The 25,906-nt window shown below is 34.8% G+C and overlaps 1 protein-coding gene across 1 annotated transcript in view; it reads right to left on the reverse strand.

The window, feature by feature from the left end:
* Nucleotides 1–905: 905 nt before the first annotated feature.
* Nucleotides 906–25,906, reverse strand: part of PGAP1 (post-GPI attachment to proteins inositol deacylase 1) — an 80,711-nt gene continuing 55,710 nt past the window's right edge. Inside the window, exons 21-27 of the mRNA XM_007965729.3 lie at nt 13,264–13,354; nt 12,321–12,518; nt 11,208–11,343; nt 9,822–9,872; nt 9,192–9,379; nt 8,028–8,132; nt 906–6,694 (exon numbers count right to left, since the gene is read on the reverse strand). Of these exons, the coding sequence (XP_007963920.1) occupies nt 6,556–6,694; nt 8,028–8,132; nt 9,192–9,379; nt 9,822–9,872; nt 11,208–11,343; nt 12,321–12,518; nt 13,264–13,354 (908 nt within the window). The 3' untranslated portion in view covers nt 906–6,555. The remainder of the gene's footprint in view (nt 6,695–8,027; nt 8,133–9,191; nt 9,380–9,821; nt 9,873–11,207; nt 11,344–12,320; nt 12,519–13,263; nt 13,355–25,906) is intronic.

Raw genomic sequence — 25,906 nt, forward strand, 5'->3', positions numbered from 1 at the left:
AGGTTTTTTCCACTCCACAGTGGAGAAAGGGAAGGTTATTTCTACCAGTATTCCAACAAATACATATTTGATTAGGTAGAAAGCATGATTATGTTAAATACAGCATCTCCTACTTAGAATACAATTATTCAACACAATAGATGGACTCATTTCAAAGAACAATGTACACTGAATTCAGGCCTTGTACATCCTCTTTTTACTAATAACACCTATGGTCCCCATTAGAATAAACTGTCACTAAATGAAGGCCAAAGATTTCGATATTTGACTTTCTGTCCTGCCTCCTTACTTCCAAGGTTATTCATGCAAACTGCATCAACATTACTAGGCAGAGAAATAGTTAGTAATATTAAATTATGGGGAAAACTATAATATGAGGAACTGAAATTTCCTTAGAATTTTTATGGAGAGAAATTGAAGCATTTAATGCAGATAAAAAATAGTTTCTGAGCCTATCGTATTTTCTACTTTACTTCCATGAGTACAACATATTAATGTTAACATTTTAGTATTAATATCTTGTTTTATAATATTTTCCTTTAACACACACATGTTAAAAGGTTGTACTACGTTAGATTCCAGTGGACAAGTTCCCCTGTGAAACATGTGACTATGTAAAGAGACTGAATGGAAATACAAAAAAACAAAAGAAATTCCACAGTTGACTTTCAACTACATAAATGAGACACCTGTACTAAAACGGCTTGTACAACAATGTACATCACAAAATAAATCTGAAGCAAGATTACTTCAAATAATTATTTCAACTAATTGCTGAAAGATCATTACTAGGCAAACTTTTACCCAATAAAATCAGAAAACATTCAAGCAATCACACAAAATAGAACACACTAGGCTACAAATCTTGAATATTTTCAAAGAAAAATCAGGGTATGAAATATAAGTTTTCATGGTTTAAACATTTATTGTAAGTCATAGATGAATCATACTGAAAACATTATTTTTGCTTTAATCCTAATATGCTAAGAAAAGTTCATTGGCACAAATATCCAGAGGTATTTTACAGTTTCATTTACCTTTGGTGGCAAAAAGTATTTTGCTAACCATATGGATACAGTCATATAGTTTCCAATGCACAGCTTTATGCTAAAGAGAATTCAAATGTGTCTCCTTTTTTCCTAAAAAAGGGATGTAAAAAGTCCAATATGAAACAGAACAAGTACAACATGAAATACAAAATATGCCTATCATGTAGGCTTTTGAACAGTTAATAGCTCTACATGTTGTCTATAAACATTTTTTTACTAGTAACATCACTATTGTATAAATATTAAAAACCAAAATGACATTAAAAAATAGCATATGAACTTTACAAAAATGGCTATTTTTAGACTTCCTAAACTAAAATCAGAATTCAAATATGCAAACAAATCTACACTAACTAATCAAAACACACCAACAGATACAGTTTTTCATAAGTGTTCAAAGTTACAATGCACAGAATGAGTATAGACAGATTCTGACTCATATATCAAGTCCTACACAAAGTCTTCAGAAATTAACTGATTAATTGGTATTTCAAAACACAGATGTTATTGGCAGCATAACATGCCAAACACTTTAAGAAAGTACTGTACTTTATGTAAAAGTTATCAACCATAGACAATTAAGACAGCTTAGAATATCACCTAACTTCTGAAAGACATGTTATGAATTTACACTGTTAATGGAAAAACAGCTTGATTATTCTCACAATTTCCAAATTTTATTCTGTTGTTAAAACTAAGTTATTAGCAGATAATAAATTCATGTAAGTTCTTCTGAACTCAATACAATTTATCAAAAAATGTGAATTCTTGAGCATTTGCAGTACACATATTTGGATTTGGATTACTGACCTGACTTTTCTTTCCTATTGTTCTTATTAAAAGTAAAGAATTTGAGTAGCTTTATAGCTTTCCTATTTCCTCAGGCTATTAAACATATTGTGAAAGAATGCATGAGTAATGTGTAAACATAAAAGTTCATTACAGAGTTTAGAACCTTAGTTCAAAAAAAAAACCGGGATCAAAGTTTGGTTCCTAATCAACTTACTATGTTGTAAAAGTCCTTTCTACATTTACCTTACTAGGAAAGAAAGTTTTCTGGCAGGGTGTAATTTTATAATACAAACATATTACTGCTTTCTTATCCTGGCAAATGTCATGCGCTCCAAATGGATTTTCCCCAGTAAATTTTACAAAGTATCTTGTTACCTACGATATACAAGTTCACAAATCCTACACAATGAGAAAACAAAAAGCAATCATGAAAAATAATCAACAAATGCCTAGTCATAGAAGGTCCCAACACATTTTCATTTTTCCCAAATGATTAATAATAACCAGTCCCTAAAATGTCAAATGCAGCACTGTAAAGTTTCACACTGAACCTAATGATAATGCAAGACATTATGCTAATTTGGACCTAACACCTAAAATTAAAATGTGGGCCAACTGATTTATCTGGGGATTCAGAAATCAACAGCCCTAGTTTAATTCATAGTTTTGTGTTTCCTCTATTTCCCAGAGCTTTCAAGAACTAAACTGAAAACTGAATTTTACCACCTTTTATTTCCCTTGGCCACAAAGGGTGCTAATAAACAGCAAGATGAAATGAATGCACTATACTAGATGTGAGAAGTCTGAAGAATTAAGAAAAGTATAGGAACTAGGCCAGGTGGTCATGCCTGAAATCCCAATACTTTGGGAGGCCGAGGTGGGAGGATCGCTTGAAACCAGGAGTTCGAGATCAGCTTGGGCAACAAACTGAAACTTTGTCTCTACAAAAAAATTAAAAAGTCGGGCACAGTGGCGTGTACCTATAGTCTCACCTGCTCTGGGAGGCTGAGAAGGGAGGATCATATGAGCCAAGGAGTTCAAGACTGCAGTGAACTATGACCGCCCATTGCACTCCAGCCTGGGTGACAGAATGAGACTTTATTCTAAAGAAAAAACATATAGGAACTATATAATGAACAAAACAAATAATCCACCTCATGTAAGTGTGTGTATATTGTGGAAATGTGTAGTATCACATGAGTGACAAGACAAGCAACAACAAACACTTACTATGCCTATTACAGTTATTTCTTCTTTTTTCCTTACTATATAATCATGTAGATAGTAGTATAGTTCACTCAAGAAGGGGTATTCCATTATATAGATCTGAATTTGTCTAGCCAAAATATGAAAAAATAAAGATTAATCAATACATGATCAATATATATTGAAAAGACTCAAAATCAATGTTAACCAGGCACGAATGGCTTTTCTAGAGTCACCACTTTAAATATTTTCATTCTGATGACAACCAAGAAAATAAAAAAGAGTTAGTAGAACCTGTTTAATTTCTGGCATAAAAAAGATCCAGGAAAAAAATCATGTTAGCAATCTCTACCTATTATCAGTTCCAAATTACAATCAGTAGTAACTCCAAAGGAGACTTTAGAAATACTGAATGTACCCAGTATTATTCCCTCTACAGACTACATTTGATCTGGTTATCAACAATAGGGTCTAGGAGTTAAGCACAAAACTTACTCATAACTCAACAATTGCTAAATTAGAATGCCATAACAGTTGCTGTAAAAGTTGAGCTCAGAAATTTCCTGAATTAGATAATCTATAACTGCCAATAAATAATTTCATTTTTGTTAACATTGCTAATAGGGCAGTGCTGTTTTACCAGCCAATAATATAGATTGTGTGCATGATGGAAACTGTGTAATTTAAAGGCAAAGGACTTTCCTTTTCTCAAGTGACAGAAACATCCATTTTGCTAATCTTCAAAGAGCCTACCTTCGCATCTCTGGCAGCCATTTGGGTTTAAAGTGCATCAAGACTCAATGAAGACCATGTCAAAATGTAAGTGTACACATATGTGTCTGTATATATACATATATAATGGCTAAAGACCCAACCTACTATTATAAAATATTTAATTAGAATCATTTTTGTAGTCCTTAAAATGAAATTTTTTTTGGCATAAATAAGACTTTAGGACTTGGTGATAACTACACTCCCATGAAAATATTTCAGTGAGAATTACTGTTCCTAGTCTGCTGCTTTAAAAAGTAAATGTACGGCCAGGCATGGTGGCTCACGCCTGTAATCCCAGCACTCTGGGGAGGCAAAGGCAGGCAAATCATGAGGTCAGGAGTTTGAGACCAGCCTAGCCAACATGGTGAAACTCCGTCTCTACTAAAAATACAAAAATTAGCCAGGTGTGATGGCGGGTGCCTGTAGTCCCAGCTACTCGGGAGACTGAGGCAGGGGCATCACTTGAACCTGGGAGGCGGAGGTTGCAGTTAGCTGAAATCGCACCACTGCACTCCAGCCTGGTGACAGAGCAAGATTCCGTCTCAAAAAATACAAATGAAAAGCAAATGTACTACTCACAAATGAGAAATTTAAGCTTGTTACATTCATGAACAGTATTAACTAAACAAAGAGGTTTTAGAATACATAAACATAATATTTATGGCTATCAATAGAAGATCTAAATTGATGAATTTTCTAAAGTTCTTTCTGTATATGGAACTAAGTCCAAATTCAGAAATAGTTTAAGGACACATGTAATCTGTAACTTGAGATACACTAAAATATCAGGTGACAGAATAAAAGATGCAATGTGTATGAAAGTTGTTTATGACTATAAGTATAGTTAAACATAGGGAGATGTGTCCCTATTTAAATATATATATGTAGTATGCCACGGGACAAGTATATAATCTAATAAATTCTCTCTCTTTCCTCTCCAGCTGAAACATATAGCACTTCGTATTTTACCCCTTCTGCTGCTTCTCTCAAACAAACAAGCACCTGTCTGCCATATCCCCACCATGAGTTTATCATTTCCCTTTAATGTTCTCAGTAAGTGAAAATATGAATACTGAACAACACGCTCGAAGCTAGAAAAGACAACAATGGGATCAAACAAACTTAAAACCCTCAGAGGTGAGAGCAAGACCCTCTTCAACTGAGGCCAAAAGAGCAGGACCTGAGGAAGCACTGAGAAGAGAAGTTAGGTAACCCTCTACAGGCAGTAAGTAGAAGTAACAGTCCACAGGCAGTAACAGCTGAGAGGCTGTAATGGAATCCAGATGCAATGGCAGATAAAATGAAACTGGTGCTCGAGGACATCCCTGGGTACTAACAAGGATACATGTTCACAAGTGCAATCGTGGAATCACTGGAAATTTACATGACAGGCTTTGTGGCATCACTAAAACTTTAGTTGAGAGGATTTGGGCATTTATAGTCTATACATCTAGAATAACTCTATAAGCCGGGTATGGCTCAGCCTGAGTTTACGCTATCCTAAGGCAAAGAGTATACTCTTCTGCCTTGCCGATTACCTTCTTCCTACTCTTGTAGCTAAAAGTGAAGTAAATTCTGAAATGAAATAAAATGTTACTCTTTTATTTGTCAAACAGTAATCCCAGAAGTCACCTAGGCAAATCAAAATTCCACTGTTAAACCTAGTGGCTAATGTCTCCAATTTATTCAGGTGTACTGTTTATACTCATGCTATTAATGGGTTACAGTTGTCTACTGTTATTCCATTAATAGTATAATATTATACATCAAATGTGATGTTACCTTGATCATGTTGTTGTTGTTGTTGTTGTTTCCCACAGCAGAAAAAAATGGTACAAACCTAGAGTTTCCAACCACCGGAATTTGGTTATTTTCACAATCCATTATGACCTTAGGCACTTTTGGCAACCATGGTGCAATGAATTGAATCCAATGGTATAAACTAAACAACTGAACTGCTCCAATACTGGGAAGCAAATAGCTATGAGCATTTTTTCTTTACATTTAACAACAGACCACTTTAATAGTCTCCTGACGTTCACCGAGAATATATAATAAGATTTATATTTGAAAAATAGCAAGAAAAATTGTTTACGTTTGAATGTTTCCACCCATCAATCTTGCATTGGTTACCAAGAAAACATGTCTCCTTACCATTCAAAGCTCTATTTTCATAGATGTAAGAAGACAAGATCCACTTTGTTCATGGTGGCTGCCAAAAACTAACCAAAGGCTTTCTGTGGCTATTTAACCTTTGAGAAATCAAACAGCTGTAAATTTCATCAGTTATTTAAAGACTTATTTCTTAACAGATAAACTACAGCAAATTCAAAATAACCTACTTTTGTGAAAAAAGTTTGATGAAATGAGCAGAATGCTTGCAGTGAGATTACAAACAATGCTGCATCTACTAAATCTCTAATATTAGACTTCTCGTATGGTTGATAAAACAGACTATTTGATATGCACAGGAGTCCTCAATGATAGTGATCACCATATATCCCTTCACGAATTTTTCAAAAACGATTAGTACATGGATTCCACACCACAAAACGAAACCATGCTTCAACTACTTCCCTCAAACATTACAAAACTAATTTCCTATTTTCAATATTGTAAAAATAGACTTGTCTTCTCCAAAGGATCTTGCTGTCCATACTGATGGATCTGTGTGTTCCCTCTTATCACTGGCCTTAAACGCATAAATCATCTTCGTCATTCCTTAAGACCACTCTTACATAAAGTTGCATAATGCATGGAGTAAAAGAGGAATGAAGGCAAAGCATGGAACCCTATATAAATGTGCTGACCCAAAAGCAATCACACCAACAGCCAGAGGAAGTGGAAATTGTGAAGCAGTCTTCAACAATTTACTGTAAAGAGACAGAGAAATATAGATTATTTATGTGAAATACATTGTGAGCCAAAATTATATCAATCTTTTATACAGTTTTGGGAAAGATAAATATTTTAAGTGATTTTAAATGAATGTTTTATGTTATGAATTTACCTATTCATAATTTTTTTTTTTTTTTTGAGACAGAGTCTCACTCTGTCGCCCAGGCTGGAGTGCAGTGGTGAGATCTTGGCTCACTGCAAGCTCCGCCTCCCAGGTTCACACCATTCTCCTGCCTCAGCCTCCCGAGTAGATGGGACTACAGGCGCCTGCCACCATGCCCAGCTAATTTTTTGTATTTTTAGTAGAGACGGGGTTTCACTGTGTTAGCCAGGATGGTCTCGATCTCCTGACCTCACCTGCCTTGGCCTCCCAAAGTGCTGGGATTACAGGCGTGAGCCATCACGCCCGGTATACCTATTCATAATTTTTAAAAAGATCAATACAAGCCATATTTGGCTAGAAAAGAAAAATATTTCTATTTTTAAAATAGCCAGTTTTGTTTAGTCTTTCTAATTTTAAAAACAGAAAAATACTAGTTGGACTCTTATTCAGTAATTTCACTTCTAGAAATTTATCCTAACAAAAATCATCAATAATGTTCAATAAGACATAGCTATAGAAATGTTTATTTTAACCCTACTTATTAAAAAAAAAAAACTCAAAGAGCCATCTTAAATTCCCAAAACAAGGAGTATAAAGAGAAAAATCAGAAAAGACGATTACTTTTTTACTCTGAAAATAGAGAAACTGAGAATAAGAGGGGCTAAGAAATTTAACTAAAGACAGAGCTATTAAATGGCAGAACCAGGATTTAAACTCCAGGTTGACCTGATTCTAAAATATCTGCAAGTATCTGCCAGAATCAACTGAAAAGACTCCCAGAGCAAACAACAAGTGAATGAAAAATCAGGTTTTATTACAGAAAATTTGAAACTACAAAAGTAGACTAACAGTATAATGAACCCTCATGCAACCACTATTCAGCCTCAAAAATGATCAAATCATGGCCAATTTTATCTCACCAGTATCTCCAACCACTTCTCTAGTTTGCTTTTTGGGAAGCAAATCTTAGATCATGTTGTTTTAGGATTAACTTCATAAAGAAAAAAAATACCGCATTATATTCTATCAAGTAAAACCTATAATTAAGAAAACAAGTATAATATACTTGCATATAAACCATAATACTGTTATAGCTTTACTTTTAGGAATATTCAAATTAATTAGAAATAAAGAGTATGTTTCATATATAAATGGGGAAAAGGCCAAGACCAGATATGAGAAAAAGAAAAATTAAACTACTGTACCTTGATTTGATTGAAACAGTGTAAGTATTTCCAAGAACTGCCATAGTTGGAATAAGGATAAATGCCAAAGGTTTACATGGATCAGGATTAAGTTTAAAATAATACCTATAATATGAAAAAAAAAAAAACAACTCACAAATCAACAATGACCTGATCATTTTAAATTATCAGAATCAATAGGATAAATATTGTTAAAAACATTCCAATAGCAATATGGATATAAGAAAGCTGTAAACAGTTCATGAAATATCTGATAAGTAATTTTTGCTCTATATCATCTTTGTATCCAAGGTTTTAGAAAGAGAATTATGATCAGAAACTACTAAAGGAAATGAAAATAACCAGGATGAATGCACTTTCTTTTTATAAGCAGTATATGTTTAAAACGGCATAAAGTTTTAAATAAACAAATTACTTCAAATACATGAGTGCTACTCTATAACAAAAAAGATAAAATGAAGGTTCATAAAGTTATTTGTCCCTTATCTTTTTAAAAATCCAATTCATTTCTTGCATTTACTGACAGTAAAATGTCTATAGCCTTTTAGAACCAAAAATTTGTGCTCCTCAAATAATTCTGACAGCAAATCTGTGAACAAACATCTGGATATTGACTAAAATAAGGAACAAAAGGAGGATATTAAAATCTAGTAATCTTTCATTTAATTTGAACTTATTTTGGTTCTGCCAACTTAAAAAATTCCCAGTATTTAGATAACTTGAAAATTTTATATCATTTTTGAAAACTACATTGAATAGAGGTTCAACTACTACTTGGATGAAGTGGCCTTTTATTTAGCAATTGACCAATGAATAAAAATACAATTCACCCTTTTGGGCTGATTTTTTTGAAAAGTTTATATTCCTGAAGTTTATATACACATAGTAAGGGAGAAAATGTGAATGTATTAAAAATAAATTGCTTGAACCCGGAAGGCGGAAGTTGCAGTAAGCTGAGATCGCGCCATTGCACTCCAGCCTGTAAAACAGAGCGAGACTCCATCTCAAAAAATTATAAATAAAAATAAATAAATAAATTTCAGGTAATGTATAGTTTCCTGTTCTTGAGGAATTTTCATTAACCATTAGGAATCTAGCAAGTCTCTACTTAGGGCTATTTATTGTTTGAACCACATAAACAATAATTATATAAATAAAACGCACCTAAGATTCTTTAGCCAATAAATTAGAGAAGGCATGCTGAGAAACACAATCCACGTTAATAAGTTAATCACAGTACTGTGCATGCGAAGGCTGTCTTCAGCATCGTTAGCAGATAAACGAAGATGATGTACTGAGGAGTCTTTATGATGATTGGATTTCTTTTCACTTCTTCTAGAGTGTTTGGGATTCTATAAAACAATAAAGTAAAAATATCAAGATACTAACTAAAGTATATTACTTTATTTAGAATCATACTCATTACTTATTAGCTAAATAAGTACATCTTTCCATTACCAAACTGACATAAAATCCTGAAATTACTTTGCTTAAAAATACTTTAAAAGTTATAAAACTTTTATTCTTTTGACTTGCTAGTTCTACTGCTGAGAATATATCCAAGTAATTTTTCAAAATAAAATTTGATAATAAACTTGTAAAAAAAATGACATAGGTACTGACAAAGATGAACTTATAAGTCTTTTAAAATATTCATTAGGTTCACTTTACTTAAATTCAGAATACTGTATCTTTTAAGCACTATGAAATCCTAACCTTAAAAAAAATAAACTCTTATATTTCCCCATGTTCTTTCATTTTAAATTTACATAGAGTTCTGAAAATAAAACTTACCACAGGCTGACTATTCTTAAAAGTTGTCAAGCTGGCTTGCAGATGAACAACCTAAGAAAAATAAATCATTGTTTAATTTTACTTTTATTTTGAAACAAAACATATAAACCTTTGGTATTAAAAATGAAAAGCACTGTAATCTGAAATTTTAAAAATGCAAACCAAAAAGTCATTTAAACATTTAAAAACATTCTTATACAAAACAACAACTACACATGCTGGCTATCATGGATTAAAAAACAAACAAAAGCAAGAAACATCAACAAAGAAAAAACGGAAACAGAAACAAAACAATACAAACTTCTGGAGTATGGTGGGGCCAGGATATACTGCTATATCTTTTATAACCTGTAAAAGCCTAAGTTTGAATGACGCTTTGTTATAGCAACTTAATGTGTCTTGTGAGTCAAAGATTTCATTACATTCAATACAGTAAAAGAATATAACACATTTTACATATTTTAAGTCTTTGAAAACCAGAACCCAATTACATACAGTGGTGAAATGTTTATAAGAACTGGAAAAAATCTTTAAATTTAATTTATTAGGGTTACCTAAGTATTTAAGAAACCTTTGCTTAATGGGTCAGTGGTTTGAAATACCTAATTTAAAAAATACTAAAATTATTATTTATAAATCAAAGTAGCTGTAAATAATTTTTAAAGAAGCATATAAATTTCCTTTGGAAAACTGAAAATAATATATGATATGTATGCATTTAGTTTACACTTTTAAAAATTTCATTTTTAAGGGAAAAAAGCATTATCCACTCTGATGTCAACTGTCTGTTCCTAAGAATAACATGGAGAGAATACACCTGTATCACCTCCCGGAATTTTTTTTTTTTTTTTTTTTTTTTGCAAAGCCATCGACTTTATCAGACGTGTTTTTCACTTCTTCAGTAAAAATATTAGCCTAATTATTTTTATTGTCATCTTCTGATCCTTCAGCAACATTTGTAACATTTTATATTATCTTAGTATGATTAATAGCTTGATCCTACTGACATTACTTTTTGTTTCATCTCTTACCCATGTTCAAAAAGAGGTGTGAATACAAACTGCTCTAGTAAAACGTTAAAAAAAAAAAAAAAAACTTAACACTTGTAAAGACCAAGAAGCAAGCAGAAACAGATTCTATCTTCTCCTTTCTCTTTCCTTTTTAACAACAAAAAAAACCCCAACTTAGATCAATAATTTCCCTTTTCCAGTTAATTGTATGTAATTTAAATAACTAAGATTTTTTAAAAATCTTTACATTCAAACCCATTATGTAACAGAAAGTTACTACAGTGGTTATGAGAATTTTTGTTAATAATGCCTATAGGACATCCTATATGTGCCTAATACAAAGCTCAATCATTTTGGCTTTACTGATTTGACATACCTTAAACACATAGTAAACATAAGAAAGAAGTATGGCTAGTGCTCCACAAGTTGTCCAACTAACTATGATCAAGACAATTGTCAAAAAGGGCAAGTCTGGTGATATCATCTTGATATCTTTAGGAAGTTCAGAGGGTCTGGAATTACAAGAACAAAGTTTAAAATACATATTAACAAATATTTATACAGTCACATATGAGAAGAAAACAATATAGTATCCTCCCGTCTCTCTTGCTTATATGCAAATATATAAGGTAAACAATAAGGTATTTTAAAAATAAAGGCAAGTGGCCCCAAATATTTAAGTTCTGTAATGTATTGCGATAACTCCTCCACCATTTTGATATACTATAGCTGATACTTGTACTACAGGTGAAAAAATGTCACCAAAGATAATCATTAATTATATACCCTGTGCCATACATCTCCAGTCTTGACAGGAGGAGAAACTATGTTCTATTTCTTAAAGCCTAGAGACCACTCAGACCCTTGGTGGTGTTACTATCAGAATCTCTATCTGAAGCTTCTCAGAAGGGTGGAGGAAGAAGCATCACACCCACTATAATCTCCTCTGTGACAGGAAATCACATGACATGTCTGGTAAGGAGGAGTGGCAATGGGCACTAGATTGATGATTTACCAGGAAAGCCTACCAGTAACTTCAGATTCAGACTGTGTCATTGGGCCCATAATAAAACTCTAGGCAATGTTTCTGGAGCTTTTATACATCTCATCTAATCTGATCCCAATATCTGGATTACAGACTCTTGCCCCTTGGTTTCACTATAGAAGTCAGCATATAAAAGCAATATCATGGGAGAAACAATCCCTCCTGGGAAAGATTCACAACCATGAAATTTAAAACTATCTGTGTAATTTGTCAAACTTTTTTACTAACTCTTGAGCACTAAGGTCAAAATCAAATGTAACATTTAACTTGTAATAAATCATTAGCTTTCACAGACACTAACTTTGAACACTAACCCATACTTTTGCTAGTTATATATTTTTCCTTCGAAAATAGTTTAGTAAAAATAATTAATTTCAGGTTCCTTATCAGAACATATATTTCTTCTTAAAGCAATAAGAAAACTGTTAATCATTCATTCTTTACCTTTTCAAAGCTAGCCACAATGAAGAAAGAAGCCTCACAGATGCAGAAGAGAGTAGGCCACTCCAGTAGGCAGTACACGTTCCAAACAGAAAGAGAATCAAGGATATCAGGGGGAAACACATACTCTGACTAGTTAAAATGATGGCATCTAATTCTGGTAACAATAACACCTCCCACAATTCTTTAAACCATTTATACCTGTGGAGAAAAGAAAATATAAAAGCAAAAAACCCAACAACTGAAATTTAAGGACTTAACATTTGAGGTGTCTGACCATTCAAGAGAGTCTCTAAAGTTCCCTGATACTTAATTTATAATTATACTGAAAAACAAATATTTAATTCTTTGTATGGAACAAGTCATTTATTTTCCAAGTGAGCCTACTGATCCTCGAAGATCTGCATTTCAGTATAGCTTTACTACTCTCTGTTGATCCTAATAAAAAGTAATATGTTCTTTTTTTTTTTTTTTTAGAAAGCCAAGTTAGGTGTAATGATGGAAAAAAAGATCTACATATTGATGCTTAACCAAAAATCTGAAAATGTGACTAAATTAAGAATGGAATGTTAACTAGGGTAGAGAGATCTAAAATACACTTTCAAAAGTGATCAGAGAGGCACTGTTTCATCAATACCCTGTAATGATTTGCATTTGAATCTAGGATACTCACAGATCATGGACCATATACACTTATTTACAAACATTAAAGGCAGTCTAAGTTTAGACTGATATATATAAAGTGAGTAATTACTTTTGAAATGATTATACTATTAAGTAAACATTGATATACTTATTAGACCTCTGCCTAAGAGAAAAAAAATCCCATTTAACGAAACAAGTCAACTGCCAAATCTGTATGAAAATTTATATTGCATTATGGAACCAAATACAATGTTACATGTAAAACACAATTAAAATCATTATCACAGATAATAAAACTTACCCCAACAGAAACTTAATGATAATTACAAAAGGATCAACTTTGTATGGTTTGGCTTCTTTATCCAACATGGTAGCATATTCTAAGCAACAACCTGGTGATTTAAAAAAAGTTACATGCAATTCATAGTAATTAAGTATGAGATATACTATATCCCACATTCTCTATAAGAGCAACATATTTTGTGTCAGAGAAAGCAAGGGTCTTCATTACTATCAGAGACTTTTCTTGAAAGATTAAAAGTAGCTGCAATTCAATAGCTCTTACATTAGAGTACACATTCAATCATTTGTAAAAACAAATTCAGGAAGTCAAAGCTGGGATTTCATCAGCTGTATTTTCACAAAGCTCCACGAGTGATTTAAAAAATTAGCTTTATTGGACAAAATTCTGATATAATTCTTCTATTTAAAGTATATACAGTTCAGTGGTTTTTAGTATATTCAGAGTTGTACATCCATCACCACAGTCTTAGAACACTTTCATTATCCACAAAAGAAAGTTTTCTTTAAACTATCACTCCCCAAATTCCCATCCCTTGGCAACCACTAATATACTTTCCTTCTCTAAAGATAGGCCTATTCTGAACACTTCATATACATGGAATCATAATATGTGGTCTTTTGTGATGGGCTCCTTTCACTTAGCATTTTTCAAGATTCATCCATGTTGTAACATATACCAGTATTTCATTTAATTTCTTTTTATTCAAATTCCTGTTATTCCATTGTATGATTATATTACATTTTATTTTTCCATTCATCAATTGACAGACATTTGGGTTGTTTCTGCTTTTTGGCTGTTATGAATAATACTCCTATGAACATTTGTATATCAGTTTTTGTATGGATATATGCTTTCATTTTTCTTGGTTATATTCCTGGGAATGCAGATGCGAGTTATGTAATAACTCTATATTTAGCCATTTAAGGAACTGTCAGACTGTTTTTTTCACAGTAGCGACACTATTTTACACTCCTACCAGCAGTGTATGAGGGTTCTAGGTTTTCCACATCCTCATTAAAACTTATTATTTGTCTTTTTTTAATTACCGTCATTCTAGTGGGTATAATCCACAGGTGATTTTTTGATAAGTGTCCTTGGTTCAGAACTACATCTTTAATTGGTTGGATACATAATCCAATACTTAAAGCCTCTATATTAACCAGCATCAAACATCCCCCAGATGTACACTCTATATGTTTGAGAATCAATTATCAAGTCAGTTAAAAACAAGAAAAACGAGACTTTTTTCAGACTTTCAAAACAAGATAGACATTTATACTCAAGTCTAGTTGATGTCATAGAGTCAGAATAATCTCTTTTTTTTTTTTTGAGAAAGAGTCTCACTCCGTTACCAGGCTGGAGTGCAGTGGCACGATTTCAGCTCACTGCAACCTCTGCCTCCCGGGTTCACGCCATTCTCCTGCCTCAGCCCCCCGAGTAGCTGGGACTACAGGCGCATACCACTACACCCGGCTAATTTTTTGTATGTTTTTTTTTTAGTAGAGAAGGGGTTTCACCGTATTAGCCAGGATGGTCTTGATCTCCCGACCTCGTGATCCGCCCGCCTCAGCCTCCCAAAGTGCTGGGATTACAGGCGTGAGCCACCGCACCTGGCCAGAATAATCTCTTAATTAAAAGGCTGGGTCTGGCGCAGATCAACTGAATATTGCTTACCTCTTCCTGGAATATAGGTTAAATCAGGTTAAAATTAACACTAAAGGCAGACTTGAAGTTGTATAAAAGTAACTGAAGGGCACTAAGTAGCTGTAGAAAGATTTGAGTGGAGGGGATTTATGGACTGCTGCTTTAATATATTCAGGCCACACTCTTTTTTCCCTGCTCCTGCCTCCCTTAATCACTGTCCAAGCCCAGTGAAACAAAGTTTTAGCCTCCTGGGAAACTGTAATAACTGCTATACTCCAGGGAAGGTTTTGTCCATTGTACTACAGTTTCTACATCTGCTTCTCCAGATCCATTCTCCATCCCTCACTTTTTCCTGAATTTTGGGAGGCTGACTTTTATGGACTGGCTTCTAGTTAAGTTCAGGAGTTAGAGGTATCAGCAGATAGGAGGGTAGGAGAAAATAAGGTTAGTGTATGTATTTCGTCATCTTTTTCCTGCTGAGCCACAGGCTGGCAGTGGCTGTAGTGTTCCTGCAAACCAGGCTACAGCTCCAGGAATGGTGTCCACTCCTACAGCCCTCTAGGTTTGTTCCTTCTCTTGTCCTGGTACCTTGGAGTACTAGATGGCTCTGTTACTAGTTTAGCACCTTTTCATTTCTTGTTGGTTTCTCTTAATCCTGCACATACCTTTGAAATAGTCCATTAAAATCTCAATTATTCCATTCAGTATGCCTAATTGACACAGTTGATACAGCTCAAATATAATAAATGCCTACTGTGTGCTCAGTACTATCTTAGACACCAGGAATAGAATGGAGAACAAGATCAGGCTCTACATTTTAAGAAGTCTTCAGACTACAGGAAGGAAACTTCAAGTGCCAGGGTATAAAATGGAGAAAACAAGTGAGGAACTTTCTTGGGAATGTCTTAAAACTTAAGAGGATCCCAAACTCTTGCAAATTTGGGAAAGATGGATGATACATTTAAGAAATCATCTGTCTTGTTTAGCCACATGTAAGATGAAAAGGCAGCAATGAAGCATTGGCTCTTGGAAGGAAGGAGGGAAGGAGGAAAGAACAACAGACAGACGGACAGAAGGAAGGAAGGAAAAATGGAAGGAAGGGAGGAAGGGAGGGAAAGAGGAAGAGGAAAAAAAGAGACGGGAGGGGAAGGAAGGGAGAAAGAAAACGAAACAAACTAGGATGACAAGGAAGGAAATTAGGGAGTGAGTGTCTCTTATTAGAAGTATACATATTATGAACTATTCCTGCAGCAGCAACAGCAAAAAAAGAACAGGGATGGGGATCAGTGGGAAATAACCTGAATCTAATCACACCTATGGCTCTAATTATCAATTTATAGAAAATAGAAAAACATGTTCAACTGTACCATGGGGATGGAATCAGCAAACTCTAAACTGTAGAAAATACAAAAGTATAAAAAAAACATTTTATTTGATAAATTATAAGGGGAGAAAAAGAGATGGAGAATAGACCCTACAGATAAAGAAACAATTCAGTTCTGACAATGAAAGTTGTTGTCAGAATCAAAATGGAGTCACTGTGTTTTTTTTCTTTTATCTTTTTTCTTTTTTTAAAAAATCCTGACAAATAGAGTCAGGGAAGGCTGTGAAGGGAGGGTTCTCATGCTTGTATACCTAATAGCAAAACTATCACAGAAGACTCTGCGATAACCACAACTCTTCAAAGGCCACTGCAACCTTACACGCACAAAAAAATACTTCTCTGAGGACATCTGCCCAGCAACTACTTGTCCAACCTCAGGCTGGCACCACCCTTGTTATGGATCCTTGTAGCCAAGGATAATTATTTCAAAACAATTATGTAATCCTCCTCATTTTTTCTTGACACTCATTGTCTTCCTTTACCTTCCTGAATATGCAAACAATTTACTATAACCTGTGGATTCCTGTTGCAATACCCTATTCCCAAATAAACATTATTTTATTTTAGAGAGCCCCCTCTCTGTTATTTAGGTTGACATGAAGCGTGTCCAGAGGTAGGACCTAGAATAGGATTACTTTTGGACACAGTTTGTGATGCTCAGAACTGGTGTGCAGTACTCACTTGAGCCCCTGGAGCTCTCTGTTTCCACAGCACACCTTTTGTCAGGCCAGGACCTTCTCTCCCTCTAAAATCAAGGTAGAACCTCTTGACTTTATTCTGGATCTGGTAAATAAAGGACCTTACATCTCTCCTGGGATGACAGAAGACCTTTTGTCTCTTCTGGTAAGTCTTTTCTGGTGTAAAGACAAATGTCTTTGTGGTTTGAGGACCCTAGTTTCTATGGAATTTACATTCTGTTTGTTACACATGTCTTTTCTAGGGAATTTACTTTAGGTTTTCTGTGTGCCTAATTTAACATTTTACTTGATCTGCATCCTGTAGGCTACTTTACCCCAAATTTTGGTCCACAGTCTTAATTACATATAGGGGCCCAATTTTGTCAGAAATATAATTTGAATCTAATTATCTTTCATAAACCAGTGAGTTTGTATTACTACTTTATAATTAAAATTCCAAAATGAAATCTATTAAGACTTTTGAGTATGTCTATATATGTTCAGGTACATTTATACATATGTACATGTATTGGCATAGCTGGCCAAAATCCCCTAAGAAATTCTATTCGGATTGGCTTCAATAAATGAATACTCATATAAATTATATACTAATTAACCCAAGTGTCTTTTAGTTCAGTGACTTAAGTAAATCTTTAATAAATAAGCTGGTTCTCATCTATTAAATACTAATAAGTGACAGTTCAAATTACCTGTTAAATTTAAGGTTACTAAGAGTTAAATTTCTAGTTAAAAATATAAATTAATTTACAATAACAATTCTAAGTAATGTATATAAAATATATTAAAAATAATGTATTATTGATGAGAAAACTTATAAGAAAGGCATAAAAATGTGTTCTTTATTGAGGAAAAATAATTTTGTCTAATTTGGATGTTATTTAAAGGTTGTTTCAAAATATAGATTTAGAAAAAAATAGAAACAAGATAGAAAGGAACCAGTAAGTAAGAGAGAGATGTGAATAAAGTTATGGGTTGAGAATGTGTTTTTGGTAAGGAAGGTTAGAAAGAAAACAGAATAGTTTTGTCTAAGACCAACTTATGCGATACATTTTTGTCCTAAAGTAAAATGACTGGTTATTTAAGAAATAGGAAATATTTGGACAAGACAGAAAGGCTAAGCATGTTATCAAAGGTCTAAGTAAGTCATGAAAAAAGTTGATGAAGAGTGACTTTATGAAAGAAAATTCTGCATGTGATCAAATTGGCTATAAAAGAGATTTGTGTCTTTCTAAAGATTAAGCTTTGATATTAAAGATACACTAACGCAAAACTAAAAATTTGGTCCCCTGTGTAAAATATTCTTGAAATATTCATTTACTCTTAGAAAATCAGAAAAGGTTTTGATTTTTAAATCTGAAATCTGTTTTCATTAACCGCCATGTTTTACACTGTCCAGAGTTTCTATTTCTGCCACATTTCCTCCTGAGATCTGCTCTTCCTCTCTCCCTTTAAGAAGGCCTCAGGTGACAACCTCTCTTTCAACCTTTTTTGTCACCTCCTGTGTAACTTTTTTCTTCAGTTCTAACTCTACTATTATGGCCTGAAGTCAAAATATTCATCTAGAAAAACAATGTTTTCCTCTTGGATAACTTGATTCTATATTATTGGCTTTTCTTGATATGTCTCAATTGTTCCATGTAATCAGGAAACCATATCACATGCTTTTACTTTTTCTACAAGCCACTTATTCCTCTGTTCCTAATACTAGCTTTCTTGTTTATATTCCTCTATAATATGGGCTTACACTTATAACCTTAGACACATTTTTCCTGTATCTGATTAAATTCAAGTACCCGTTCATCAGGTTCATTTAAGTTCTGGGTTATCTAAATGAGTTTCCCATAAGAAGATGAAGTCACACTGCAACAGACTTTTCTTTATCTTTTGGTAATAAAAAACCTAATACAGATAACACAGGAAATTACACAATACTGATGTTTTATAGGATAATTTCCTGTGTTAATCTTTATTAGTTTTTTTTTTTATCACTTAGGATAACTCAACTTTAAGAAGGTTAATTTTTTATATCCATACAATTTTCTGTATTGCTTTTTAAGTCTTTTATTACTTTAAATGAACTATTATTTCACAATGACCTGTGATCCTCTTTTGATCAAGTGTTTTGAACCTGTTGACTTCTTTGGCAAGCTTCCCAAAGATGAAAATTTCTTTTTTTTATTGGTGGAGGAGTGCAATGGTGCAATCACGGTTCACTGTAGCCTCAACCTTCCAAGCTTAAGTGATTCTCCCTTCTCAGACTCCCAAGTGGCTGGGACCACAGGTGTATGCCACCACACCTGGCTAATTATTTTTTATTTTTTATACAGAGAGGGTTTCACTGTATTGCTCAGGATAGTCTCGAATTCCTGTGCTCAAGTGATCCACCCTCCTAGGCCTCCTACAGTGCTCTGAGAATAGGCATGAGCCACACACACCTGGCCAAAAATTCTAAACTAAGTCTTTTTTATCTTAGCTTTCAGATTTTCTAGTTGGGTCCCTGAAAAGCTTCCAAGAATATATCTCTCATCTTGTAGCGATATTAAATGATTAGGCTTATTTGGTAAATTATATGGAAAACATTGTCAAATGATAAGTGATACTAGATCTTCTTTCAGTTATATTCACGTTATTGATATGCTACAAAATTATATAAATTCATAGAAATCAAATATGTTATCAGTCATAATTTCGGTTATGTTAAATCTTCTTCAAAGTTATATTTGTATGGATATACTATTGATGTCAACATTTCTAAAAATTATGTAAAATTGATAAAAGTCTGATGGTCCTGATATAATGCTGTCAGTCATGATTCTAGTTGATATCTTAAAATGCTGCATGTTAACAGAAATAACTAAAATTTCCTTATCACTTTGAGGCTTTCATCAGATTTGAACCATGACTATGATAAGTTTCTGTCATCCACAGTTATTGTTTTCAATTCTTCTCCAAAAGCATTTGCAATCAGCTGTATTGCAATCAAGTATTTCATGAAAAAACTTTAACAAGAACTCTTGAGCTTTATTGCCGGGGCAGAGCAAGATGGCCGAATAGGAGCAGCTCCAGCCTCCAACTCCCAGCGCGAGCGACACAGAAGACCGGTGATTTCTGCATTTTCAACTGAGGTACTGGGTTCATCTCACTAGGGAGTGCCGGACAATCGGTGCTGGTCAGCTGCTGCAGCCCGACCAGCGAGAGCTGAAGCAGGGCACCTGGGAAGCGCAAGGGGGAAGGGAATCCCTTTTCCTAGCCAGGGGAACTGAGACACACGACAAGAACTCTTTCTCTCGCTTTTTTCTTTTCTTTCCTTTAAAGACAGGGTCTCACTCTGTTGCCCAGGCTGGAGTGTAGTGTTGCAACTGTAGTTCATTGCAACCTTGAACACCTGGGCTCAAGTGATCCTCCCACCTCAACCTGCTGAATAGCTAAGACTGCAGGCGTGTGCCACCATACCCAGCTAATGTATTTTTTTAAAACTTTTTTTTTCTTTTTTTGTTTTGTAGAAACCTGGTCTCCCTATCTTGCCCAGGCTGGTCTCAAACTCCAGACCTCAAAAGTGATCTTCATATCGGCCGGGCGCGGTAGATCACGCCTGTAATCCTAGCACTTTGTGAGGTGGAGGCAGGCAGATTGCCTGAGTTCAGGAGTTCGAGACCAGCACGGTGAAACCCCCGTCTCTACTAAAACACACACAAAAAATTAGCTGGGTGTGGTGGTGGGCACCTGTAGTCCCAGATACTTGGGAGGCTAAGGCAGGAGAATCACTTGAACCTGGGAGGCGGAAGTTGCAGTGAGCCTAGATCAAGCCACTGCACTCCAGCCTGGTGACAGAGGGAGACTCCGTCACCAAATAAAAAAAAAAAAAAAAGGGATCCTCATATCTCAGCCTCCGAAAGCATTGGTATTACAGGTATGAGCCACCACACCTGTCCAATAAGCACTCTTAAACACAGATTTCTGATAACTTTAAGATTAATTAACTAAATAAAAATTTCCAAAACCCTGATGAAAAAACTGATGGGCTCAGGAAACTGCTAATCAAAATCAAGCAGAACAAAAATTAATTACATGAGATTGACCAACTGATAGTGTTTTTATGACTTCTACTTGAAATGTTGGCTCTTCACTTAAATGTTTTATTTTCCAGATTTAAGGAAAATTTATCTCTTAAGCAGGCAATTTGGTAAAGTATACTTTTGTGAACAAAGATGGAATCATATGCTTTTTCTCTACTTGGTTCCTACAAAATTTGGAAACTATCTGAGTATTCTTATGGCCATATGATTTTTTTTTCTTCTGTAAGTCCAATAAAAATCTGGCCTCTTTATAACAGGACACGACTGGAAATATTGTATTGAATGTTAGTTACATTACCAAGGCTTTATCAAAAATGTTATATTTGAGAAGATGCACAGAATATCTGACTTTAAATGTTCCAAGCCTGATAGTGAGTAAATAAAAACTGTCAATTGCTGGCAGGCCTAGGAACCTTAAGACCTTAAAAACCTCAAGAGGTTTTTATTGTTTTGGGGTTTTTGTGTGTGTGTTTTGTTTTGTTTTGAGACGGAGTCTCGCTCTGTTGCCCAGGCTGGAGTGCAGTGGCGCGATCTCAGCTCACTGAAACTTCTGCCTCCTGGGGTCAAGCGATTCTCGTGCCTCAGCATCCTGAGTGGCTGGGATTATAGGCATACAACACCATGCCTGGCTAATTTTTTTGTATTTTTAGTAGAGATGGGGTTTTTGCCATGCTGGCCAAGCTGGTCTCAAACTCCTGAGCTCAGGTGATCAACCTGCTTCAGCCTCCCTAAAGTGCTGGGATTACAGCCATAAGCCACTGTGCCCAGCCCTCAAGAAGTTTTTTAATCTGAGATTGCTATGTGATCAATACAGAGATAATAAAAATTATGTTTCTAAATAAAAGCTGTAATACACCTGTTATTAGAATGTAGCTCTGTTGATTGTTTTCAAGTTCTTGATAGACTATACTACTTGACAGACTAGACTAGATCCTGCATTCTTCTAGATTCTTCCAATCCAACTTTCTTCCATGGAATTACTGAAAATGAGAACACCTTTGTTCTGAAAGCCCTATTAACTGAAACTAGATGCTTTTTAAGAAATAAGCCTCATGTTTGATGTATGGGCCACACAAAAAGTTCACCAAGCCACCTGATGTCATAATCAGAGTCATCTAAACTACAAACCAGGATGAGAAGTTGACACTTTCACTCTTCAGATAGCTTTTCCCAAGATGTCAGAACAAGACTTCGTATCATGACACCCTTACCCTTCTTAATGACCTTTTTTACTTGAAGAATAATGGTCATTTGATGTATTCAACTGGTTGTGTTTAAGCCTAGGTTCATGGTTCAAAACTATTATGCAAACTGATCATTTTACTTTGTATTTTCCCTTTTTAAACTTTCTATCTGTTTTTCTTTGTGTCTTCTCTGATTTATTTGAGCTATGTTTTGTAATTCTCATTGTGGAGATCTTTTGCCTCCCTGGTTAGCTATATTCCTAGGTATTTTATTCTTTTTGTGGCAGCTGTGAATGGAATTGCCTTTCTGAAGTCCTTTCCAGAGCAATCAGGCAAGAGACAGAAATAAAGGGCATGGAAATAGGAAGAGAGGAAGTCAAACTATCTCTGTTTGCAGATGACATGATTCTCTACCTAGAAAACCCCATAGTCTCGGCTCAAAAGCTCCTTCAGTTGATAAACGACTCCAGCAAAGTTTCAGGATATAAAATCAATGTACAAAAATCACTAGCATTCCTCTGTTAACTTGTTTAAATTTTGTAGAACTACAACTCCTAACAGCTTAATGCTGGCCCAGCATTTTGAGATGATAGCAAAAGACTATGGAACAAACTAAACTGAACTTAATAATGGACTCCAGGTAGACTTAGCCTCAGAGCCACTCCCTTCAAACCTCCCTCAGTGCTCAAATGTGGCTAAAAGGTTTATGACACTGACTCCTAGTCACCAATCATTACAATGTGGGATTAGACCAGCAACCTGGGACAGGTCTATTCCAGCACCAAGGGATATCAAAATCTAACTATGGGGTAATTGATCAGTGATGCTTTTGGAGAAAGATCTTACTCAAAAGGGGAAAATGTAAAACTGGCCAGAATCAACATGGAGTCATTTGTGTTAGGAAAAAAAAAAAGAAAAAAACAAAACCAAAACAAACCCTGACAAACAGAGCTGAGGAAGGCTAAGAAGAGAGAGTTCTCATACTTGTATGCTTGATAATAAAACTAACACAAAAGACTGCAACCTGGAACAAAGGCCATCTCAACCTTATACAAAAAAAGTTTCTCTGAGGACATCTGCCCAGCAACTGCCTGCTCAACCTCAAACTGGCATCGCCCTTGTTATTCATCCTGGCAGCCAAGAATAATCATTTCAAAACAATTTTAATCCTTTTTATTTTTCCTTCAACGTCCTGTCTTCCTTTACCTCCCTGAATATGCACAAGTTTACTGTAGCACACCAATGCCCTATTACAAATAAACATCATTTTCCTTTAGAGAGCCTCTCTCTGTTTGTTATTTAAGTTGACAAAACTTAATGAAACTAATGACCAACTGGACTGTGTGGATCTTCTTTGAAAATGCTCTAAAAATTTTTAAATAAATATTTGACTCCTGGCCAGGCATGGTGGCTCACGCCTATAATCCCAGCACTTTGGGAGGCCGAGGTGGGCAGATCATGAGGTCAGGAGATCGAGACCATCCCGGCTAACAAGGTGAAACCCCGTCTCTACTGAAAATACAAAAAATCAGCCAGGTGTGGTGGCGGGCACCTGTAGTCCCAGCTACTTGGGAGGTTGAGGCAGGAGAATAGCGTGAACCCTGCAGACGGAGCTTGCAGTAAGCCGAGATACTGCCACCGCATGCCAGGCTGAGTGACAGAGCGAGACTCCATCTCAAAAAAAAAAAAAAAAAAAAATTGACTCCTAAACAATGAATGGGTTAATGAGGAAATTTTTTAAAAATTAAAATATTCCTTGAGACAAATAAAAATGGAAACATAATATACCAAAAGCTATGGAGGAATACAGCAAAGAAAGTTCTAAGAGGAGAGTTCATAGCAATACATGCCTAAATCAAAAAAGTAGAAAGACTTCAAATAAAAAACCCAATGATGCATCTCAAGAAACTAGAAAAGCAAGAACGAATGAAAACCAAAATTAGTAGAAGGAATAAAATAATAAAGATCAGAGCAGAAATAAAAGATATTGAGACTGAAAAAAATACATCAGCTATAAACAAGCTTCAGGGAAAAACAAAAAGATCAACAAAATGAAAAGTTGCTTTTTTGAAAAGTTAACCAAAATCTACAAACTTTTAGCTAGACCAAGAAAAAAGAGAGAAGACTCAAATAAAATCAGAGACAAGGAAAGAGTTATTACAACTGATACCACAGAAATAGAAAGGATCATTAGAGAATATTATAAACAGATTTAACCCCACAACTTGAAAATCTAGAAGAGATGGATAAATTCTTGGATACAACCAACCTACCAAGGTTGAATCAAGAAAAAAAAATAGAAAACCTGAACAGACCAATTACAAATAATGAAGCTGGGCATGGTGGCTCACACCTGTAATCCCAGCACTTTGGGAGGCTGAGGCAGGCAGATCACCTGATGTCAGGAGTTCAAGACCAGCCTGGTCAACATGGTGAAACCCTGTCTCTACTAAAAATACAAAAATTAGCCAGGTGTGGTGGCACACACCTGTAATCCCAGCTACTTGGGAGACTGAAGCACAAGAGTCACTTGAACCTGGGAGAAGGAGGTTGCAGTGAGCCGAGATTGCACCACTGCACTCCAGTCTGGGCAATAGAGTGAGACTCTGTCAAAACAAAACAAAAAACCGAGTAATGAGATTGAAGCAGTAATAAAAAATCTCCCATCAAAAACAAGCATGGGACCTGAGGGCTACACTGCTGAAATCTATCAAACATTTAAAGAACTAATATCAATACTAGTCAATATTCCAAAAAGACACCGAAAAGAAAAAAGCAACTCCAAACTCATTCTATGAAGCCAGCATAACCCTGACACCAAAACCAGAAAATAATACAACAAAAAAAGAAAAGTACAGGCCAATATCTCTGATGAACATAAAGGCAAAAATCCTCAACAAAATACTAGCAAACTGACTTCAACAACATATTAAAAATATCATTCACCACGATAAAGTGGGATTTATCCTAGGAATGCAAGGATAGTTCAATGTATACAAATCAATCAATGTGATAAATAACACAAATGGAATCAAGAATAAGTATAAAAATCATTTCAATAGATGTCAAGAAAGCATTTGATAAAATTCAAAATCGCTTTATGATAAAAACTATTAAAGAACTGGATATAAAAGGAACATACCTTAAAACAATAAAGGCCAAATATGACAAACCCACAGCTGACATTATACAAAATGGGAAAAAAAATTGAAAGCTTTTCCTCTAAGACCTAAATAAGACAAGAATGTCTGCTTTCACTACTTATTCAATAGAGTACTAGAAGTCCTAGCCAGAGCAACTAGGCAAGAGAAAGAAAAAAAGTGCATCCAAATTGGAAAAGAAATAGTCAAGTTATCCTTGTTCACAGATGACATGATCCTAGATTTTTAAAAAACCTGAAAACTCCACCAAAAATACTGTTAGAATTGGTTTTTTTGAACTCAGTAAATTTCAAGATACAAAGTCAACATATAAAAATCAGTAACTTTCTATATACTAATAGAAATCTGAAAAAGAAATCAAGAGGGCTGGGCGCAGTGACTCATGCCTGTAATCCCAGCACTCTGGGAGGCCGCAGCAGGTGGATCATTTGAGGTCAGGAGTTCAAGACCAGCCTGGCCAACATGGTGAAACCCCATCTCTACTAGAAATATA

The sequence above is a fragment of the Chlorocebus sabaeus genome, chromosome 10 (assembly GCF_047675955.1).
Source record: "Chlorocebus sabaeus isolate Y175 chromosome 10, mChlSab1.0.hap1, whole genome shotgun sequence".
Classification (NCBI taxonomy): domain Eukaryota; kingdom Metazoa; phylum Chordata; class Mammalia; order Primates; family Cercopithecidae; genus Chlorocebus; species Chlorocebus sabaeus.